This window comes from Muscardinus avellanarius (assembly GCF_963383645.1).
Source record: "Muscardinus avellanarius genome assembly, chromosome: 21".
Classification (NCBI taxonomy): Eukaryota; Metazoa; Chordata; class Mammalia; order Rodentia; family Gliridae; genus Muscardinus; species Muscardinus avellanarius.
In genome coordinates, this window is record NC_137807.1 from 7952548 (window position 1) to 7973633 (window position 21086).

The window sequence follows — 21086 nt, forward strand, 5'->3', positions numbered from 1 at the left end:
GCTGTGGGGGGCGGGACGAGCCCTGGGCCGGGCTTTCGGTTTCCCGGGCGAGGTGTCCCGGGGCGGGCCGGGCCGCAGCTATTTATTTAGTGCCCCCTGGGAGCAGCGGCACCCGCAGCCATGGGCAACTGGGAGTCGCAGGTGTCCGCGGTCCCCGCCCCGCAGCTGGGCGAGTTCGTGCAGAAGAACCTGAAACCCCACGAAGACTGTCGGCTGCAGATCGAGCGCAAGGTGGCCGACGTCTGCCGCGCCCTGCAGCGAGCGCCCGGGGTGCAGAGCGTGGCCAAGGTGAGCCGGGCGCGGTCGGTCCAGAGCCCCCCCACCCCGGGCAGGCAGGGCTCGCCAGCCCGCCGCCCCTCAGGCCCCGGGCTGGACAGCAGGTGCCCCCCGCCCCGGGCAGGGCGAGGTGGGAGGCGGTGTCCAGGCCCTGCAGCCAGCTCTTCCCCGGCCTGGCTGCCTGACCCCCTCTCTGTGCCTACTGTATATATATATATATATATATATATATATATATATATATATATATATATATATATTTTTTTTTTTTTTTTTTTTTTTTTTTTAGAACTGAGAATGGAACCCAGGGGCATTCTACTCCCCAAGCTACACCCACCCCTGGCCCCCTGTATTTTAGTCTTTATTTTGAAACAGGGTCTCGCTAAGTTGCAGAGGGCCTCGCTAAGTAGCTGAGGCTGTCCGCGAACCCGCGGTCCTCCCGAGTACTGGGATTAGGAGCGTGCGCCACCACGCCCGGCCTGTTTCTTGACTTTGTAAAAGTGTAAGGTAAGCTGGGTGTGGTGGCGCAGGCCTGTGATTCCGGTACCTGGGAGGCTGAAACAGAAGGCTCTCAGGTTTGATGACAGCCTCAGCAGGTAGTAACATTCTCATAAAAATAAAATATGACGAGGGGCATGGCTTGAAGTTAGAGTGCCCCTGGGTTCAAGCCCCAGCACCACACACACGAAATAAATAAATAAATAAATAAATAAATAAATAAATAAATAAATAATAGTGTAAAGTAGCCAACTATCCCAGTTTGCCCAGGATTAGGTTTTTCCTATAATGTGAGACTTTCACCTAGAAATGCCCTGGGTGAACCAGGATGGCTTGGTCACCCTCCGTAAGCGACATCGCACACAGCTTTGGCCTGTGATTTCTTTGACCCGCCATTTTTATGAAACGCACGCTGTTATACACAGTAAGTGTTTACCCTTTTCATTGCGGTGTAGCATTCCACCGTGTGAATCTACCACGTGTGTGTGTGCGTGTGTGTTGGTTGGAGTTTAACTCGGTCTCCTGCATGCTCCGTGAGCGCTGTACCCCTGAGCCGCACCCCAACCCCACTTGCAATTATCTTATTACTGGTGACCAGCTGAATTACCACCACCAGCAGGTCAATATAAAAAAAGCTAGTGAGCCTCTCCCGTCGGGATTTGGGGTGGACGGATGGATCCCAGAGCCATTTCATTTTAAGGCTGTGGTTACATGTTTGGCTTTTTGCGTGAGTTGAAAAAGACCACCGTCCGGTGGAGTGCCCTGAGAGCCAGCCCAGAGACACACCTGCTCCTGTGTCCCTGGCAGGGCGGCCCCTACGGCCGGGAGACCGTGCTGAGGGGCAGCTCCTGTGGCACCCTCGTCGTCTTCCTCGAGCACCTGCAGCAGTTCCAGGATCTGAAGGGGAGCCAGAGGAGCATCCTGGACACGCTCGAGCAGCGGCTGCGGGAGTGCCAGCCCGCGATGGGGGAGATCAGGCGCGGGCCCAGTGAGCTCTTCATCCAGGTGTCCACGTGGTACCAGGCCGTGCTCTTCAGAGTGGTGCCGGCCTTCAAGGCTCTGGGTGAGTGAGGGCCAGAACCAGCTCTTCCCACAATGGGGGCCAGAGCCTCGGGACTTACTCTCCTCTCGGGATCTCCTCCCCTTCTTCTTCTTGACTTTGGAAAAAATAAAAAAATGTTTCAGACTCCTGAATCGATAGCAGAGCTTATCCAACTGCGGTGTGCGTGCGGATGGGCCTCGGGTTTGTTTCTGTGGGGGAGGGGAAGCTGCTGGGGACTGAACCCAGGGGACATCCTGCCTCTGAGCTAGACCCGCAGTCTTCTTTTAGTTTTATTTATTCATTCATTTATGTTTTCTAACTCACTTATTTTTACTTTTTTTTTTTTTTTTTTTTTTTGGTGGTACTAGGGGTGGAACCCAGAGGCTTTCTACCTCCAGGCTATACTCCCAGGCCTTTTTATATTCTATTTAGAAACAGGGTCTCACTAAGTTGCTGAGAGCCTCACTAAGTAGCTGAGGCTGGCTTCGAACCTGTGTGATCCTCCTGTCTCAGCCTCCCAAGCGCAGGGATTACAAGTGTGCGCCACCACGCCCGGCTATACTCACTTATTTACTTAAGGTACTGGGGATTGACCCCAGGGGCACTCTACCTCTGAGCTACACCCGCAGCCCAATTTTACAATTTTATTTGTATTTATTTATTTATTTATTTATCTTTGTGGTGCTGGGGATGGAACCCAGGGGCATTCTACCTCTGAGTGACACCCCCAGCCTTATTTTTTATTCTTTATTTTGAAACAGGGTCTCACTGAGTTGCAAAGGGCCTCGCTAAGTAGCTGAGACTGTTTGCAAACCGCCATCTTTTGGTCTCAACCTCCCAAATTCTGAGATTACAAGCGTGCGCCACCACGCCCAGCTTCCCCAGTCTGAATTTTAATTCTTCATTTGGAAACAGGGTCTCACAAAGTTGCAGAGGGCCTCACTAAGGACCTGAGGCTTTCTGTGAACCTGGGTCCCTCTGTCTCAGCCTCCCAAGTTCTGGGATCTGCCACCATGCCCAGCGTTACCTTTTTTTTTTTTTTTTTTTTTGTGGTACTGGGGTTCCTGGAAACCCTTCTACCTCCGGGCTACACTTTCAGACCTATTTTATATTTTTATTTGGAAACAGGGTTTCTTAAGCCAGCAAGGTTGGCTTCGAACCAGCGCGATCCTCCTGTCTCCACCTCCCTAGCACGGGGATTACAAGTCTGCGCCACCACGCCCGGCAATTTTACTTTTTATTTTGAAACAGGATCTTGCTAAGTTTTGAAACAGGATCTTGCTAAGGGCCTCACTAAATTACTGAGACTGGTCTCTGTTTAAAAATAAAAATAAAAAAATAGAGCCGGGCGTGGTGGTGCACGCTTGTAATCCCAGCCTCAGCTACTTAGTGGGGCTCTCAGCAACTTAGTGAGACCCTGTTTCCAAATATATATATATATATATATATATATATATATATATATATATATATATATATATATATATATATATATATATATATATTTGGTCTGAGGGTGTAGCCTGGAGGTAGAAAAGCCCCTGGGTTCCATCCTCAGTACCACAAAATAAATATAAAAATAACTGGGCAGGTTAGAACACACCTGTAATCCTGGGACTTGGGAGGCTGAGACGGGCAGATCTGGGTTCACAGCCAGCCTCAGCTACTCCGCGAGGCTCTGGGCAAAGTAGCCAAGACCCAGCTGCACCCACCCACCAGGTCGGGCCAGTTGGCCTAAGACCCAGAAATCAATGCTTCCTCGCATGTAGTACCCAGATACTACCACCAGATGGCGGTAGAGCTATACATTCCAATTCCGATCCCTGCCTAGGCTAAAAGCTAGGGACTGAGCTGGGCGTGGGCGCACAACTGTCATCCCCGTACTTGGGAGGCTGAGGCAGGAGGATCGCGAGTTCGCAGCCAGCCTCAGCTACTTAGTGAGGCCCTCTGCAACTTAGACCCTGTTTCAAAATAAAAATAAAATATAGGTCTGGGCGTGTAGCTCGGAGGTAGAGTGCCCCTGGGTTTAACCCCTAATACCACAGGCACACATGCGCGTACACACACACACACCACACACCACACACACACAAGAATATAGCTTTCTTTTCTTCCAGATGTATGCCAACATGCCAAGGCCAGTTTTTTTTTTTGGGGGGGGTTGTTTTTTGTTTGTTTGTATATTTGGGGTTTTTTGCGGGTCTGGGGATGGAACCCAGGGGCATTTGACCTCTGAGCTACACCCCCAGCGCTATTTTTTATTCTTTATTTTGAAACCGGGCCTCACTAAGTAGCTGAGGCTGTCCAGGAACCGTGATCGTCCGGTCTCAGCCTCCCGAATGCTGGGATCACAAGCGTGCGCCACCACGCCCGGCTTTTTTTTTTTTTAACCACCTTTTCCCTACTAATTTGGAGGCTGACCCTCTTTCTCCCTCACTCTCTGTTTCTTCGGTACTGGTTTTTTTCTTTTATGACACTAGGGATGGAACTCAGAGGCAGTGTACCTCCAAGCCACGCACCACCCCCCAGAAAGAAAAAGAAAAAAAAAAAAAGCTACACCCCCAGCCTGACTTTTTTCTTATTCGGAAACAAGGTCTCACTCCCTGAGGGCCGAGGTTGCTGGGGCTGGCTTCGAACCTGCGATCCTCCTGTCTCAGCCTCCCAAGTACTGGGATGACAAGCGTGTGCCACCATGCCCGGCTTGTTTTGTTTGGGTACTGAAAGCTAAACCCAGGGACATTCTACCTCCAAGTTATACCCCAGCCCCATTTTATTGTCTAATTTGAAACAGGGTCTCACTAAGTTGCCGAGAGCCTCACTCAGTAGCCGAGGCTGGCTTCGAACCCGTGCCATCCTCCTGTCTCAGCCTCCCGAGCGCGGGGATGACAAGCGCGCGCCGCCACGCCCGCTCATTATGGCGGTTTTAGACTACGCTTTGTTACCCAGTAAAGCAACCCCGTCGCCATTGCCCTCGATGGACACCACCAGCCCCTTGCAGATGAAGCCACGGACGGAGCTCCCGACCCTCGGTTCCCCCGCACGTGGGCCGCCCTGGCTCTGCGGCCAGGCGCAAACGCCAGGACTCCTGCTCCTCTCTCCCGTCAGGCCCCGGCGAGGAGCCCAGTCCCTGGACCTATCGCGACCTCAAAAGAGCCATGGACGAGACCGGAGCCTCCCCGGGCGAGTTCGCAGTCTGCTTCGTGGAACTCCAGAAGAAGTTTTTTGACAAGTATCCCAGAAAACTAAAGGATTTGATCCTCCTCATAAAGTACTGGTATCAACAGGTAATTTCAAATTGGATACTGTTTTCACTTGGTGTGTGTGTGTGTGTGTGTGTGTGTGTGTGTGTGTGTGTGTGTTACTGGGGATTGAACTCAGGAGTATTCTACTTCTAAACTACACTCTCAGCCCTTTTTGTTATTTTGTTTTGAAACAAGTTCTCGCTAAGTTACTGAGGGTCTGGTCTTGCTAAATTGCTGAGGCCGGCCTTGAACCTGCGATCCTTCTGTCTCAGCCTCCCAAGTACTGGGAGATTATAGGTGTGCACCACAATGCCCAGCTTTCGTTTGCTTATTTTATTTATTTATTTGATTGTTTGTGGTACTGATGACTGAATCCAGGGGCATTCTAACTGATCTACACCCCAGCCCTAGTTTAGCTTTTTTTTTTTTTTTAATTTGGTCTCACTAGGTTGATGAGAGCCTCCCTACTTGCCGAGGCTGTCCTCGAACCTGCGATCCTCCTGTCTCAGCTTCCCAAGTACTGGGATCACAGGCGTGCACTACCACACCTGGCTTTAGTTTGCTTTATGAGTGTGTGTGTGTGTGTGTGTGTGTGTGTGTGTGGTACTGGGGGTGGAACCCAGGCACTTTTCTACCTCCGGGCTACACTCCCAGACCTAATTTTATACTTTATTTGGAAACAGGGTCTCACTAAGTTGCTGAGAGCCTCACTAAGTAGCTGAGGCTTGAGGCTGGCTTCGAATCTGCGCGATCCTCCTGTCTCAGCCTCCCAAGCATGGGGATTACAAGCGTGCACCACCATGCCTGGCTAGTTTGCTTGCTTGCTTGCTTATTTATTTATTTATTTGTTTGTTGGTTGGTTGGTTTATTTATTTTGAGGTACTGGGGATGCAACCTAGGGGCATTCTACCTCCAAGCTGCACCTCCAGCCCTTTTTTTTTTTTTTTTTTATGGTACTGGGGTTCCTGGAAGCCCTTCTATCTCCAGTATCCACTCCCACGGGCTATACTCCCAGACCTATTTTTTTTAAACATTTTTATGTGGAAACAGAGTCTCTTAAGCCAAAGAGGCTGGCTCCGAACCAGCGCGATCCTCCTGTCTCCGCCTACCAAGCGCGGGGATGACAAGATGCGCCACCACGCCCGGCCTCCAGCCCTAATTTTTAGTCTTTATTTTGAAACAGGGTCTCACTGAGTTGCAGAGGGCCTCACTTAGTAGCTGAGGCTGGCCGCGAACCGCGATCCTTCTGTGTCAGCCTCGGGATGCTGGGATGACAAGTGTGCGCCGCCATGCCCCGCTTTCTGTGGGTTTTAAAGGGACGGTGACTGCCGGGCGTGGTGGGCACGCTTGTCATCCCCGCGCTTGGGAGGCGGAGACAGGAGGATCGCGCAGGTTCGAAGCCAGCCACGCGCGCTGGCTTAGGAGACCCTGTTTCCAAAATGAAAATGTAAAAATAGGTCTGGGAGTGTAGCCCGGAGGTAGAAGGGCTTCCAGGAACCCCAGTACCACCAAAAAAATAAATAAATAAATAAATAAATAAATAAATAAATAAATAAAAAATAAAGGGACGGTGACATCTTAGAGACTTCTGGTTCCTTGATTTCAAGCCCCTGGCATAGGAGGAGCCAGGCCTCAGATTTAGCCTCCGTCTTCATTCCTTCCCACAGTGCAAGAGAAATCGGGAGGGTGCCACCCAGGTGTCTTCGTTCGCCCCGTATGCCCTGGAGCTGCTGACGGTGTACGCCTGGGAGCAGGGGTGCAGAGCCGAAGACTTCGACCTCGCCGAGGGCGTCAGGACCGTGCTGGGGCTGCTCCGGGAGCCAGATCAGCTGTGCGTCTACTGGACGCTCAACTACGACTTCGAGGATGTGACCGTCAGGAATGTCCTTCTGTCCCAGCTCAGATCTCAGAGGTACCTGGCATCCACGCCCTGTGACCTCCATCAGCAGCCTGGGGTCTCCCCTGCCCCGTGCAGCCCCCGGTGCCCCGCGGTGGGAGGGAGCGGACGGGAGGCTGAAAAGGGAGGCTCGGGTGAGGCTCTGAACTCAGGGGCATTCTACCTCTGAGCCACACCCTCACCTGATATTATTATTATTATTATTATTATTGCTATTATTTGGAAACAGGGTCTTCTTAAATTGCTGAGGCTGCCCTCAAACCTGTGATCCTCCTGTCTCAGCCTCCCAAGTACTGGGATTACAGGTGGGTGCTACCTGTAATCAAAACAGCTTTGGCTGTTCTCGTGAATGGAGCATCTCAGGCCAGGCACGGTGGCGCACCCCCATAATCCCAGGACCTGGAAGACTGAGATAGGAGGATGGCAGGTTGAAGCCCGACTCGGCAATTTAGCAAGACCCTGTTTCAGAATTTAAAAGTAGGCCAGGCATGGTGGAGCACGCCTGGAATCCCAGTCCTTGGGAGGCTGGGACAGGCAGATCGAGGCCAGCCTCAGCTAGTCAGCGAGCCCTTCCACAAGCTAGCAAGGCCCTGTTTCAAAATTTTTTAAAAAAAGAAATAGAACTGAGGCGTGGCTCGGAGGTAAAATGCCCCTGGGTTCCATCCCCAGGATTCCTTCCTCAAATTTAAAAAAAAAAAAACCAGCCGGGCGCGGTGGCGCACACTTGTCATCCCCGCGCTTGGGAGGCAGAGACAGGAGGATGGCTCAAGTTCAAAGCCAGCCACGCGCGTTGGCTTAGGAGACCCTGTTTCCAAATAAAAATATAAAAAAAATAGGTCTGGGAGTGTAGCCCGGAGGTAGAAGGGCTTCCAGGAACCCCAGTACCGCAAACAAACAAACGAACAAACAAAAAACAAAACGGTGCGTGTCTGAGAAGCAAAGAACGCAGGCTCAAAGCAGGGGTATCTCAGAGCCCGGGCAGCTTGGAGGAACCCGGGCCTGGGGGTCCAGGCCCCCTCTCCCCACACGCTCGCTGAGTGGTCTTCAGCTAACGCAATCCATAGGCCCGTCATCCTGGACCCAACCGACCCCACCAATAACGTCAGCAAAGGTGTCCCCTCCTGGGAGATGCTGAAAGGAGACGCCCAAGCCTGGCTGTCTTCGCCCACCCTGAGCAGCGACCCGTCCGCGAAATGGAACGTTCTGGTGAGTGGGTTTCCCAGACACAGCCGCGGGCGCCGCAGGGAGTCTTTCCCGACACCGGGACGTTCCGGGCCAGCGTGGCTCAGCCCCCCTTGACTCCGGAACCCAGCCCCACAAACTGGGCAGCTCAGCACAGCAAAAATGCTCCCTCTCCGTAGCCGGCGTGATGGTGCACACTTGCAAACCCCAGTACCCGGGAGGCGGAGACGGGAGGACTGTAGGTTTGGGACCAGCCTTCGCAATGTAGTGAGACACTCAACAACCTAGTGAGACCTTGTTTTTTAAAAAGAAAAAGAAAAAAGAGCCAGGCGTGTAATCTCTGCACTTGGGAGACGGAGACAGGAGGATCGTGCAGGTTTGAAGCCAGCCTCTCTGGCTTAAGAGACCCTGTTTCTAAATAAAATATAAAATAGGTCTGGGAGTGTAGCCCGTAGGTAAAAGGGTTCCATCCCCAGTACCGTTAAAAAAAAAAAAAAAAAAAAAAAGCCGGGCGTGGTGGCGCATGCTTGTAATCCTAGCATTCAGGAGGCTGAGACCAGAGTATCATGGTTCACAGCCAGCCTCAGCTACATAGGAAGGCCCTTTGCAACTTAGTGAGACCCTGTTTCAAAATAAAGAATACAAAATAGGGCAGGGGGGTCAAATGCCCCTGGATTCCATCCCCAGGCCTATAAAAAAATTGAAAAAAAAATTGAAAAAGGGCTGGGGATGTAGCTCTGGGGTAGAATGCCCCAGCACCAAAATAAAATAAGTTCCCTCTCACTGTTCTGGGTGCCAGACTTCCAAACGCGGGCGGCCGCGAGGTGGCGCTGTCCCGCGGGCTCTTGAAGGGATCCCTCCGCCTCTTCAGCTTCCGAGGTCGCTGGCACCCAGGGCTTGTGGCAGCATCACTTAAGTGGCTGCCTCGTTGCCATGGTTACTGCCCTGGTCCCTAGAGGCATTCTACCTCTGAGCTACACCCTCGACCCTTTAAAAAAAATTTTTTTTTTGGTGCATGGGTGGGGGATTGAACCTAGGGGCATTCTACCTCCGAGGTATATTCCCAGGGCTATTTTTTGTTGTTGTTATTTTTTATTTTGAAACAGTTTCACCAGTGGCTGAGGCTGGCTGCAAACCTGTGATCCTCCTTCTAAAGTTGAAGCGCTGAGATTACAGGGCGGCCACCGAGCCGTTTAACTGGTCGGCTCTTAGTGTCAGACTCGCGGGTGTATCGGCTTAGGACCCGCCCTAAGGACCTCATCTTAACCTGCTCACATCTGTAAAGACCCCAGTTCCAAGGAATATCACCTTTGGGGGTGCTCCAGGGCAGACCTGTGGGGTCCACACCACTAAGGGCCTCCCGTTCCCACTAAAGGACTGTGGCGTGGAAAAAGAAAAAGCAGGTTCTCACAGCAAAGAGATTTTCATTAACTTCTGCAAGAAAGACATGAACCTGGGAGCGGTGGCACATGCCTCTAATCCCGGTACTTGGGAGGCTGAGACAGGAGGATCACAGGTTTGAGGTCAGCCTCTTCGACGTAACAATACCCTCAGCAATGTACGAGAACTTGTTTTAAAACAGGAAATAAATAGGGCTGCCTCCGAGGTAGGATATCCCTGGGTTCCAACTCCAAGGCCACACACACACACACACACACTGAAAAGGTTTCCAATTATATAATACTCGGAAAAAATGATTGAATGAACTTCCCCGTGTCTTCCCAGAGCCCCACAAACCTGCGACAGGTCACCGCATCCGCCATGTCCCAGGCTGTGTGTGTGGGGAGGGGTCTCGGGTACCGTTCTTGGGCCCAATTGGTCCAAGGTCTAAGGGAGGTGTCTGCCCAGGGGTTGGGGGCAGGGGAGCAGGCGCAGACGCCCGGCTCGGGAAGGGAAGGGAGCTGGCTCACACCTGGGTCTCCGCCTGTCCTAGCCTGCCCCGCTCTTTGTGACCCCGGGCCATCTTCTGGACAAGTTCATCAAGGACTTCCTCCAGCCCAACAAAGACTTCCTGGAGCCCATGCAGAGGGCTATCGATGAGATCTGCACGTTCCTGAAGAACGACTGCTTTCGACATTCGACTACCAAGGTCCAGAAGGTCGTCAAGGTGAGCCCCCCCCTCCCCTCTGGCTTCTGGAAGGAGCTGGGCAGTGACTACAATTCTCCAGGGCTCTGCCAGCAACAAAGAAAGGAAGCTGGCAGCCCGGTGACGGGGACGCTGGCCTTCAGTGGGGCCGCCGAGGGCCGCCTGCGTCACTCACACACGTGACTGGTTCTGTTACGTGTTTCCTGGGGCAGCTGGCCGTCCTCTCTGTCCTAGGATTCGTACGCGTGTGGCTCCAATCTCTGCCTTGCTCCTCATATCCCCGACTCCCGTGTATGTCTCCTCCCCTTCTCTGCTAAGGACATTTTTTCCTTGGATTTAGGGGCCACCCTAATCCAGAAAGAGCCCATCTTGAGATCCTTAATTAAATTACATCTGCAAGACCCTCTTTTCAAATAAGGTCATGTGCTGGTCTGCTTTCCGCTACTGTCACAAAGTACCTGAGATAAATCACCTTATAAAGAGAAAAGATTTGTTCTGCCCATAGTTCCAGAGGTTTGGATGCACACTTTTCTGGCTCTCTTGACTGGGGGCGGGGACATGAGGGAGAACAAAGCCACTCAACTTGAGGCTGGGAATCCAAAGAGAGATAGGCCCAGGCTTAGGGGTACACGCCTGTAATGCCGGCCCCTGGGAGGCTGAGGCAGGGGGGTCACAGGTTCGCAGCCAGCCTCAGCTACTTAGTGAGGCCTCTCCAACTTAGTGAGACCCTGTTTCAAAAGAAAGAATAAAATAGGACTGAGGGTGTGGCTCAGAGATACAATGTCTCTGGGTTCAGTCTCCAGTATCACCAGAGTCAGAGCATCACCAAGCTGGGGCCCAAGCCCGTAACACAGGGACCTTTAGGGGTGCTCCAGAGGGACACTGTAGTCACACTCATGAGTTTCCTGCAGACAGACCCTTTTGGGGGGTTCCAGCATTCAATCCATCGCAGATTCTAAGCTTGGTGCCTGCAGCCAGAAAGATGACCTCCCTCTCGGGTTTCCATGACGGAGTCAAGCTCAGCACAGGAGCCGGCCGGGTTTGCAGGACTGACAGGCTCCGTCTAGGGCTGACACGCTGACCTCTGCCCATCCCAGGATCAGAGAAGCGGGTGCTCACGGTCACGGGGGTGCGGGAGGGGCTCCCAAGGGTGTAAAAACGACGCCCGCCACGCCGCAAAGCAGACCCAAGCGCACGCTAAGCTGAGACCCTGCACCAGGAGCCGGGGCCAATGGCTGTTCCCCTAGTTCACGACTAGAGCCCGACTTGACTTGTCAGAACGTGACTAGAATTGTGGGGGGCTCCTTTCCTTCTGGACCCCATAACATGAAGAGAAGGTCTACAGCACTTAGAAAGAGAAGGTACGGAGACAGCCATTGGCAGTTAAGAAATTGCTTTCTGCCCGGGATGGGGACACATGGCTGCAATCCCAGTACTTGGGAGGCTGAGATGGGAGGATCGCAGGTTCAAGGCCAGCCCCAGCAACTTAGTGAGGCCCTCAACAACTTAGCAAGACCCAGTTTCAAAATTAAAATGAAAAAAAGGGCCCGGGCGTGGTGGCACGCGCTTGTCATCCCAGCATATGGGAGGCTGAGACAGGAGGATCGCGGTTCGCGGACAGCCTCAGCTACTTAGTGAGGCCCTCTGCAACTCAGTGAGACCCTGTTTCAAAATAAAGAAAATAAAATAGGGCTGGGGTGTAGCTCAGAGGTAGAATGCCCCTGGGTTCCACTCCCAGTACTGCAAAAAAATGTTAAAAAAATTTAAAGAAATATCCGGTCATGGTGGTACATGCTTGTAATTCAAAAAGCTGAGACAGGAGGATCATGGTTTGTGGCCAACCTCAGCTACTCAGTGAGGCCCTTCACAACTCAATGAGGCCCTGTTTCAAAAGTAAAACGACTAAAAAATAGGGCTGGGGATGTAGTTCAGAGGTAGAAGGCCCCTGGGTTCCATCCCAGTACCACACAAAGAAAAAGAAAGAAAGAAAGAAAGAAAGAAAGAAAGAAAGAAAGAAAGAAAGAAAGAAAGAAAGAAAGAAAGAAAGATGGATATAAGGAATAGAATATTAAAGTTTTAAATATTAAAGTTTTTATCTGTATATGAGTAGGGGATCTTAGGTACCCTATTAAAGTTTTCACCTGTGGGAACATGGTATCTGCTTATAAAATGAAACACTGTAGCCAGGCATGGTGGCACATGCCTGCAATCCCCGTACTTGGGAGGCTAAGGCGGGAGGATTGTAGGTTCGAGGCCAGCCTCAACAACTAAGTGAAACCCTCTTTTCCAGACAAAAAATAAAATAGGGATGGGGTGGTAGGTTGGAAGTAAAAAGGCCTCTGGGTTAAACCTGTAATATGAACAAACATCTCCGCCCCCCCTTCCCCAGGGAGGGTCAGCGGCCAAGGGCACGGCCCTGAAGACGGGCTCCGACGCTGACCTCGTGGTGTTCACCAGTTCCCTGAGAAGCTACACCGCCCAGAAGCAGGAGCGCGGCAGAATCGTCCGGGAGATCCGGGAGCAGCTGGGGGCCTGGGCGCAGGGCAAGCACTTCGAAGTCAAGTTTGAGATGTCGAAATGGAAGGAGCCCCGGGTATTGAGCTTCTCCCTGAAGTCCAGACACGGCCCCGAGAAGGTGGACTTCGATGTGCTGCCCGCGTTTAACGCGCTCGGTGAGAGCCCGGACCCCAGCTCTGGAGGAGAAAGACTTTTTTAATGGCAGTGCTGGGGATTAAGCCCATTCTACCTCCGAGCTACACCTTCGGCCCTATTTTTTTATTCTTTTTTTTTTGGTGGTACTGGGGGTGGAACCCAGGGGCTTTTCTACCTCCAGGCTATACTCCTAGACCTATTTTATACTTTATTTGGAAACAGGGTCTCACTGAGTTGCCGAGAGCCTCACTAAGTAGCTGAGGCTGGCTTCGAACCCGCGCGATCCTCCTGTCTCAGCCTCCCAAGCGCGGGGATGACAAGCGTGCGCCACCACACCCGGCCTTACTCTTTATTTTGAATCAGGGTCTCGCTGAGTTGCGGAGGGCCTCGCTAAGTAGCTGAGGCTGGCCACAACCTGCGGTCCTCCTGTCTCGGCCTCCAGAAAGCTGGGATGACAAGCTTGCGCCACCGTGCTTGGTGAGGAAGATTCTGGAAGCTGGAAGTGATGGAGTCCAGGGGTGGAGAGGAAGTCAGGGAGCAGAGCTGGGCGCGGGGGCGCACGCTTGCGATCCCAGCATTCGGGAGGCTGAGACCGGAGGATCGCGGTTTACAGACAGCCTCAGCTACTTAGTGAGGCCCTCTGCAACTCAGTGAGACCCTGTTTCCAAGTAAAATATAAAAAATAGGCCCGGGGGTATATCTCAGAGGCAGAATGTCCCTGGGTCCTATCCCCAGTACCACCAAAAAAAAAAAAAGTTTTTATGCTGTTTCTTGCTATGCGTATTAACACAGGTCCATCTCTGCCCCTGGCCAGGTCAGCTGAATTCAGGCGCCACACCCCACGCCGGGGACTACTCGGAGCTCATTGACCTGTATCAGTCCTCTGACATCCTGGAGGGAGAGTTTTCTACGTGTTTTACGGAGCTTCAGCGTAACTTCATTGTCTCCAAACCTACCAAGCTGAAGGATCTAATCCGCCTGGTGAAACACTGGTACAAACAGGTACGATAGGTAACAGTCCTCATGCCAGCCATCTGCCAGGCTAGGGATATCCTACCTCCAGGCTACACGCCTAATCCCTAATTTTATTTTATTTATTTATTTATTTATTGTGGTACTGGGAGGAACCCAGGGGCATTCGACCTCTGAGCTACATCCCCAGCCCTATTTTTTATTTCTTTATTTGGAAACAGGGTCTCACTGAGTTGCGGAGGGCCTCGTTAAGTAGCTGAGGCTGTCGTCGAACCATGAACCTCCTGTCTCTGCCTCCTGAATGCAGGGCTTACAAGTGTGCGCCACCACCCTCGGCTCCTATTTTTATTTTTTATTTGGAAACAGAGTCTCACTAAGTTGCTGAGGGGCTCGCTAAATTGCTGAGGCTGGCTTCGATCCTGTGATCCTCCTATCTCAGCCTCCCAAGTACTGGGATTACAGACATGAGCCAGTACACCTGGCCCTGGTTATATTTTATTTTATTTTATTTTATTTTATTTTATTTTATTGCAGTACTGGAGATCAAATCCAGGGGCATTCTATCACTGAGCTACACCCCCAGCCCTATTTTTCATTTTTTATTTTGAAACAGGGTCTCACTAAACTGTGGAGGGTCTCACTAAGTAGCTAAGGCTGGCTGTGAACCTGGCTCTTGTTTATTATTTTCACCAGTATGATGTGGTCATAAAACCAAAACCAACACTTACCAAGTTCCCTGTGCGTTCGAATTTCCCGTGCTGAGGGGCCCGGCGCTCTAGGGAACCTGCCCCCTGCTCAAGCCCTGGGTATTTTTTTTTTTTTTTTTTTTTTTTTTTTTTGGTGGTACTGGGGGTGGAACCCAGAGGCTTTCTACCTCTGGGCTAAACTCCCAGACCTTTTTTTATACTTTATTTGGAAACAGGGTCTCACTAAGTTGCCGAGAGCCTCACTAAGTAGCTGAGGCTGGCTTCGAACCTGTGCTATCCTCCTGTCTCAGCCTCCCAAGCGCGGGGATGACAAGCGTGCGCCACCACGCCCGGCTGAGCCCTGGGTATCTTTGAAGAGTACCTGTCTCTACCCCTGTTCACTTGGGTCAGGCATGCAGTTTGGGTCCGGGGCAGTTTGACCTCCTACAGTCAAACTGCCCCGGAAATGTCAGTACTTGGCTGAGACAGGAGGATGGTAGGTTCGAAGCCTGCCTCAGCCATTTAGTGAGACCCGCAACTTAGTGAGATCAGAATAAAAAATAAAACAGGGCCAGGGGTGTAGCTCAGAGGTCGAATGCCCCTGAGCTCAACCTCTAGTACCTAAATAAATAAATTCATTGGTTAAATTAATTTAAAAGGGGCTGGGGATGCCGGGCGTCGTGGCACACGCTTGCAATCCCAGTACTTGGGAGGCTGAGACAGGAGGATCGCGCAGGTTCGAAGCCAGCCTCAGCAGCTTAGTGAGGTTCTCAGCAACCTAGTGAGACCCTGTTTCCAAATAAAAGGAAAACAGGGAGTGTAGCCCAGAGGTAGAAAGCCCCTGGGTTCCATCCCCAGTACAAAAAATAAAAAAATTTTAGCTCAGAGGTAGAAAGCCCCTGAGTTCAATTCCCAGTACCACAAAACAAAACAAACAAATAAAACAAAACAACAACAATAACCCAAAAAAGCTGCTACATGTGGTTTATTTTGTCCTTACCCTGCCCAAAGGACCCAGCAGTAGGCATCCGCGCTCCCTGGGGACCCTGATTTACAGGCCCACAGGCCGCCAGGAGGGCTTAGCTGCTGCTCAGTTGCCATGGTTACTGGATGGCGATGCCAGCCCTTGGAAGGCAGGTTAAACTGCCATGTTTCCCCCTCAGCCTCTGCAGGCTCTCATCTCCTGCCCTGTAGAGACAGCTTGGGGCTTTGGGGGCCTCACCAGCTGCTCACTCCCGCAGCCCCCCGTATCCACTCACAATGGAGATCCCAGCTAGGCGTGGTGGCGCACGCTTGTAATCCCCGCGCTTGGGAGGCAGCGACAGGAGGATCGCGCAGGTTCGAAGCCAGCCGCACGCGCTGGCTTAGGAGACCCTGTTTCCAAATAAAAATGTAAAAGTAGGTCTGGGAGTGTAGCCCGGAGGTAGAAGGGCTTCCAGGAACCCCAGTACCACCAAAAAAGAAAAAAAAAGAATAAAAAAAAGAATAGGACGGGGGGGAGGTGTAGCTTGGAGGCACAATGCCCCGAGATTCCATCCTCATTACTGCAAGACAGACAGACAGACAGACAGACAGACAGACAGAGAATAAGTGCTGAGGGGTGTAGCTCAGAGGTAGAGTGCCCCTGGGTTCAATTCCTAGTACTGCAACAAAATAATTAATAATAATAATAATAATAATAATAAATACAATGGAGACCCTCTATGCCAGGTGTGGTGGCACACGCTTGTAATCCCAATACTTGGGAGGCTGAGACAGGAGGACCGCAGGTTCACGGGCAGCCTCAGCTACTTAGGCCCTCTGCAATTTAGTGAGACTCTGTTTCATAATAAAGAATTTAGGCCGGGCGTAGTGGCGCACGCTTGTAATCCCCGTACTTGGGAGGCGAAGACAGGAGGATCGCGCAGTTCGAAGCCAGCCACGCTGGCTTAAGAGACCCTGTTTCCACATAAAAAAGTATAAAAATAGGTCTGGGAGTGTAGCCCGTGGGAGTGTAGCCGGAGGTAGAAGGGCTTCCAGGAACCCCAGTACCACCAAAATAAATAAATAAATAAATAAATAAATAAATAAATAAATTTTTAAAAATAGGGCTGGGGTGTGTAGCTCGCATGTTTGAGACCAGCCTCAGCAATTTACTGAGACTCTCAGCCACTTAGGGAGACCTGTTTTAAGAATAAAATAAAATAAAAAGGACCTGGGGGTGTAGCTCAGGAGTAGAGTGCCCCGGGCTTCAATCCTAGTGCTTAAACAAAATTTAATTAAAAAGTACAATGAAATGGAACCTTTGTGCCGCTCTGCAGGGTCCTTGGTAGGCTGAGGGGATGACACAGGTGAAATGCCTGAGCCCACGTCAGCACGCAGTGGGGTGCCAGCAAACCGTGGCTGGGTGTGAGCGTCTAGAACCCAAAACCCAACAGAGAAGCCTGCGCGTGGTGTAGACGGCCGCCGGGCGGACTCCTGCGAACCCGCGTAGCCCTCTGCCGGCGTCTGGACTCGGTTGCCCAGCCTTGGCCCCAGCCATCACGGGGCTCCCACTCGGCTCCCGGGGCCCCCTCTCTCACCACGGTCTTCTGGTCTCCTCCCTCTTCCCTCAGTGCGAAAGGAAAATGAGCTCCAAGGGGTCTTTGCCCCCTAAGTATGCCCTGGAGCTGCTCACCGTCTACGCCTGGGAGCACGGGAGCGGAATGAGCAATTTCTCCACCGCCGAAGGTTTCCGCACGGTCCTGGAGCTGATCATGCAGTACCAGGACCTCTGCATCTTCTGGACCATCAATTACAACCTCAAAGATGACAAGATGAGGAAATTCTTGCTGTCCCAGATGCAGAAAACCAGGTGCCCACCCCACCCCCTTGCCTAGCGAACGGATTCCCTTCGGCACCATCTGGTGACCTGGATTCCCCTCCCCTGGCACCCTGCCTCATTCCCGGGGAGGAAAGTGCCCAAGGACTCCAGGGGCTGACCCTGACGGAGGGAGATGGAGGGACGTGTCGTCCAGAAGGCGTGGAGGAGGGACCAGGCACTCGGAAGATTGCAAGTTCAAGGCCAGCCTCGGCAATGTAGTTGAGCCCTGTTTCCCACTTTTATAGATATAACTGGGTTGAGGGTGTAGCACAGAGGTAGAATGCCCCTGAGTTCAGTCCCTGGTACCACAAAAACATAAAAAAAGAGCCGGGGGTCTAGCTCAGAGGTAGAATGCCCCCCCCCGGTTCAAGCCCCAGTAACAAACAAACAAACAAAAAACAGGAAAGAGAGAAAGCAAAGGAGTCTGGAGAAAAAAATAGAGGAAAAGAAAAAAAACAGCTCCGGCCACTGCACCGCCCCCTGCTTGGCAACACTGTATTTGATGACCTGCTGTATCAGGTTCCCCAGTAACTAGAGAGAAGGGCTACAGTGTGTGTCGTTTGCGGCTAGTATGTAACAGCTTCTCAAACATTGTTTACAAGTTTAACTTAATTCTAGGAAGTTACTCTGAACTGTATTTGCACACTTAAGTTGCTACTATCTAAGCTCTAAAGGGGAATGTTTCACTGCTGAAAGTAGGTCAGCCCCAAATTCTTTGTGGGGGGCCAGCAGGAGCCCTGGGAATTAAACCCAGGAGTATTCCACCTCTGATCTACACCCCCCCCCAGCCCGTTTTATGTTTTGCTTTGAAACAGGCAGGGTCTGAGAGCCTGGCTAAGTTGCTGAGTCTAGCCTCAAACCTGCAATCCTCCCGTGTCAGCCTCCCAAATATTGGGACTGCAGATGTGTGCCAGTGTGCTGTGCTCAGGCTCCGAATTCTGAAGCCACCAATTTTGTTTGTTTGTGGTACCGGGGGCATTCTACCTCCGAGCTACACCCCCAGCCCTATTTTATTTTTACTTTGAAACAGGACCTCACTAGGTTGATGAAAGTCTCACTACTTGGGTGAGGCTGGCCTGGAACCTGCGATCCTCCTGTCTCAGCCTCCCAAGTACTGGGATGACAGGTGTGCGCCACCGTGCCTGGCTGAAGCCACCAATTTTGGACATGATCCTTCAGTTCCTCCTCCTCCTCCTCCGCCACCTTCTCCTCTTCCTCCTCCTCGTCCTCCTCGTCCTCCTCCTCCTCCTTGTCCTCATCCTCAGGTCCTGGGATATTGAACCCAATCTCTTCTCTCTCTCATTTAGGCCTCTGATCTTGGACCCAGCAGAACCCACTGGCGACGTGGGTGGAGGAGACCGTTGGTGTTGGCATTTTCTGGCAAAAGAAGCCAAGGAATGGTTGTCCTCCTCCTGCTTCAAAGATGGGGCCGGTTACCCCATAAAGCCATGGCGGGTGCCAGTACGTGTCGTAATGTAAAAGTGGTGCCATCGGGAGAGAGCCCTGTTAGCAGGCTGGAACCCGAGAACGGCTGCCCGTAGCAGCCACACTGAAAGCCCGACTCAGAAACCTGGGGAGACCTAAAACACGGGCTCCCCTGCCCCACCCCGCCACAAGTAGCCTTCCCAAGAGAGGTGGGCGGGGCTCTGAAGGTGCTGAGCCGAGTCTTTGGTCTCTGGCCATTACATGCCAGAGGCACCCACCTCCCCAACCAGAAATGTCCGCCATTATCAAAGTCCCCTGCCGGGCCACGGCCCTTTCTGGCTTTGGGTTCCAGAACCCCCTCTGTCGGTGCTGAATTTTCCCTCCAAACAGCACCTCTGCCTACGGAGGGCAGGCTCACCAGAAGAGCGGAAAGGGAAAAGAAACCAAGGTCCCAAACACGGGGACTCAAGAGCATCGTCCCGTGAGTTGGATTATATTTCACATGTGGGTAGAGTCAGTTGGGCTGCAGAGGAGGAGGGTGCGGGTGATTGTGGACGTGGCTTGGGTCGGTCCCCACGAGTGTCGACCACAGCTGTGCAAAGCTCGTCCCCCCTCCAAGATGCGCTCGGTACGCCCCACCAGGGCACGTCTCCACTGCTGCTGCTGCTGCTGCTGCTGCTGCTGTGTGTGTGTGTGTGTGTGTGTGTGTGTGTGTGTGTGTGTGTGTGTTACTGAAGACTGAAACCCAGGGGCATTCCGCCTCTGAGCAACACCCCAGGCCCTTGTTTTAAATATTTTGTTTTAAAAATCAGTCTCGCTAAGCCGGGCGTGGTGGCACACGCTTGTGATCCAGTGCTTGGGAGGCTGAGACAGGAGGATGGCGCAGGTTCGAAGCCAGCCTTAGCTACTTAGTGAGGCTCTAAGCAACTTAGTGAGACCCTGTTTCCAAATAAAGTATAAAATAGGTCTGGGAGTGTAGCCCGGAGGTAGAAAAAAAACCTGGGTTCAAAAAAAAAAAAAAGTTTCACCAGATAGCTGAAAGTCTCACTAGGTTGCGGAGACCAGGTTTGAAACTGTGGTCCTCCTGTCTCAGCCTCCCAAGCGCTGGGATTGCAAGCGTGCAGCCCCACACCCGCCCGGCTCCAGCTTCTTTCTTTAAGGCAGTTTCTCAGCCTGAGCAGCGCTCACGTCTGGGGGCAGGCCAGCGTTGTGCAGGGGGCTGTCCTGCGCCTTGTCAGATGGAGAGCAGGGCCCCGTCTGTCTGACTAGATGCACCCTGGAGCAAACCATTAAAAATGTCTCTGGGCCTTGTCATTGTTCCCCGGCGAGTAAAACTGTCCCCGGCTGGAGGACCCCTATGTTAAATAAATCCCTAGACCTTCAACTACAGGGTCTCCTCTATCTAGTCATCAGGAGCTGCTCTGTTAAAGAAAAATTGTATCTCTGGCCCAGTTTCCTTCCTAGACACAGCGTGCGTGCACGCACGCGTGCACACACACACACACACACACACACACACACACCTACCTTTTTTTCTTTTCTTTTTTGTGTGTGGCATTGGGAATTGAACCCAGGGGCATTCTACCTCTGAGCTACATCCCCAGCCCATCTGTAACCCCCTAGCTCAGCTTTCCAAGTCCTGGGATTACCGGCTCGCAAGTCCATGCCCACCCCCCTCTTTCTTTTAATTTTTGAAACAGCGTATCACTAAATTGCCGAGGGCCTCACTAACTTCTGAGAGCCTCACTAAGTTGCTGAGGCCGGCCTTGAACCTGTGATCCCCCTGGCTCAGCCTCCCAAGAACGGGGGTTACGGGCAGGCACCACCACACCTGGCTTTTCCAGACCCTTTCAACCACCGGTTAAGAAACACTGCCCATATATCTGTTCGTTTCTAGACAGTGCAGACACCGGGAAGTTGTGGAGCCAGGATCGATCCCATTGTGAACAAGATGTTCTCGGTCCTGGGATGATCTTGCTTGGAGAAACTTCTAGAGGGCTCCCAGCAATGGCTCTTCATCCTCCACCGCCCCCCAGGAGCAGCCTTTTGCCAAGTCTAGAGGCCTCTTCCTGGGCTCTAGCTTCCAAGAGACTTGAAGGTCCCGCGTTTTAAGCCCATCTCCCCTCACTTAAAGATTTATATCGGTTGCCTCAACCCAGGGTGACATGGTAAAAAAAAAAAAAAAAAAAAAGTATAGCTGGCCTTTTGCCCAGTTCTTGGCACAACGGCATGGAATTTCAGCCGGGCGTGGCGGCGCACGCTCGTCATCCCAGCACTCCGGAGGCT

General features: G+C 52.1%; 1 protein-coding gene across 1 annotated transcript; it reads left to right on the forward strand.

The window, feature by feature from the left end:
* Positions 1-120: 120 nt before the first annotated feature.
* On the forward strand, positions 121-20896 carry OAS2 (2'-5'-oligoadenylate synthetase 2; the record flags this gene model as incomplete). Its single annotated transcript, XM_080717767.1, has 12 exons — positions 121-288; positions 1582-1837; positions 4922-5100; positions 6726-6970; positions 8020-8161; positions 10071-10244; positions 12613-12895; positions 13690-13877; positions 17128-17366; positions 18683-18836; positions 20698-20760; positions 20837-20896. 12 exons carry the CDS (start codon positions 121-123, stop codon positions 20894-20896), a joined length of 2151 nt encoding a protein of 716 aa, XP_080573893.1.
* Between the last annotated feature and the right edge of the window lie 190 nt (positions 20897-21086).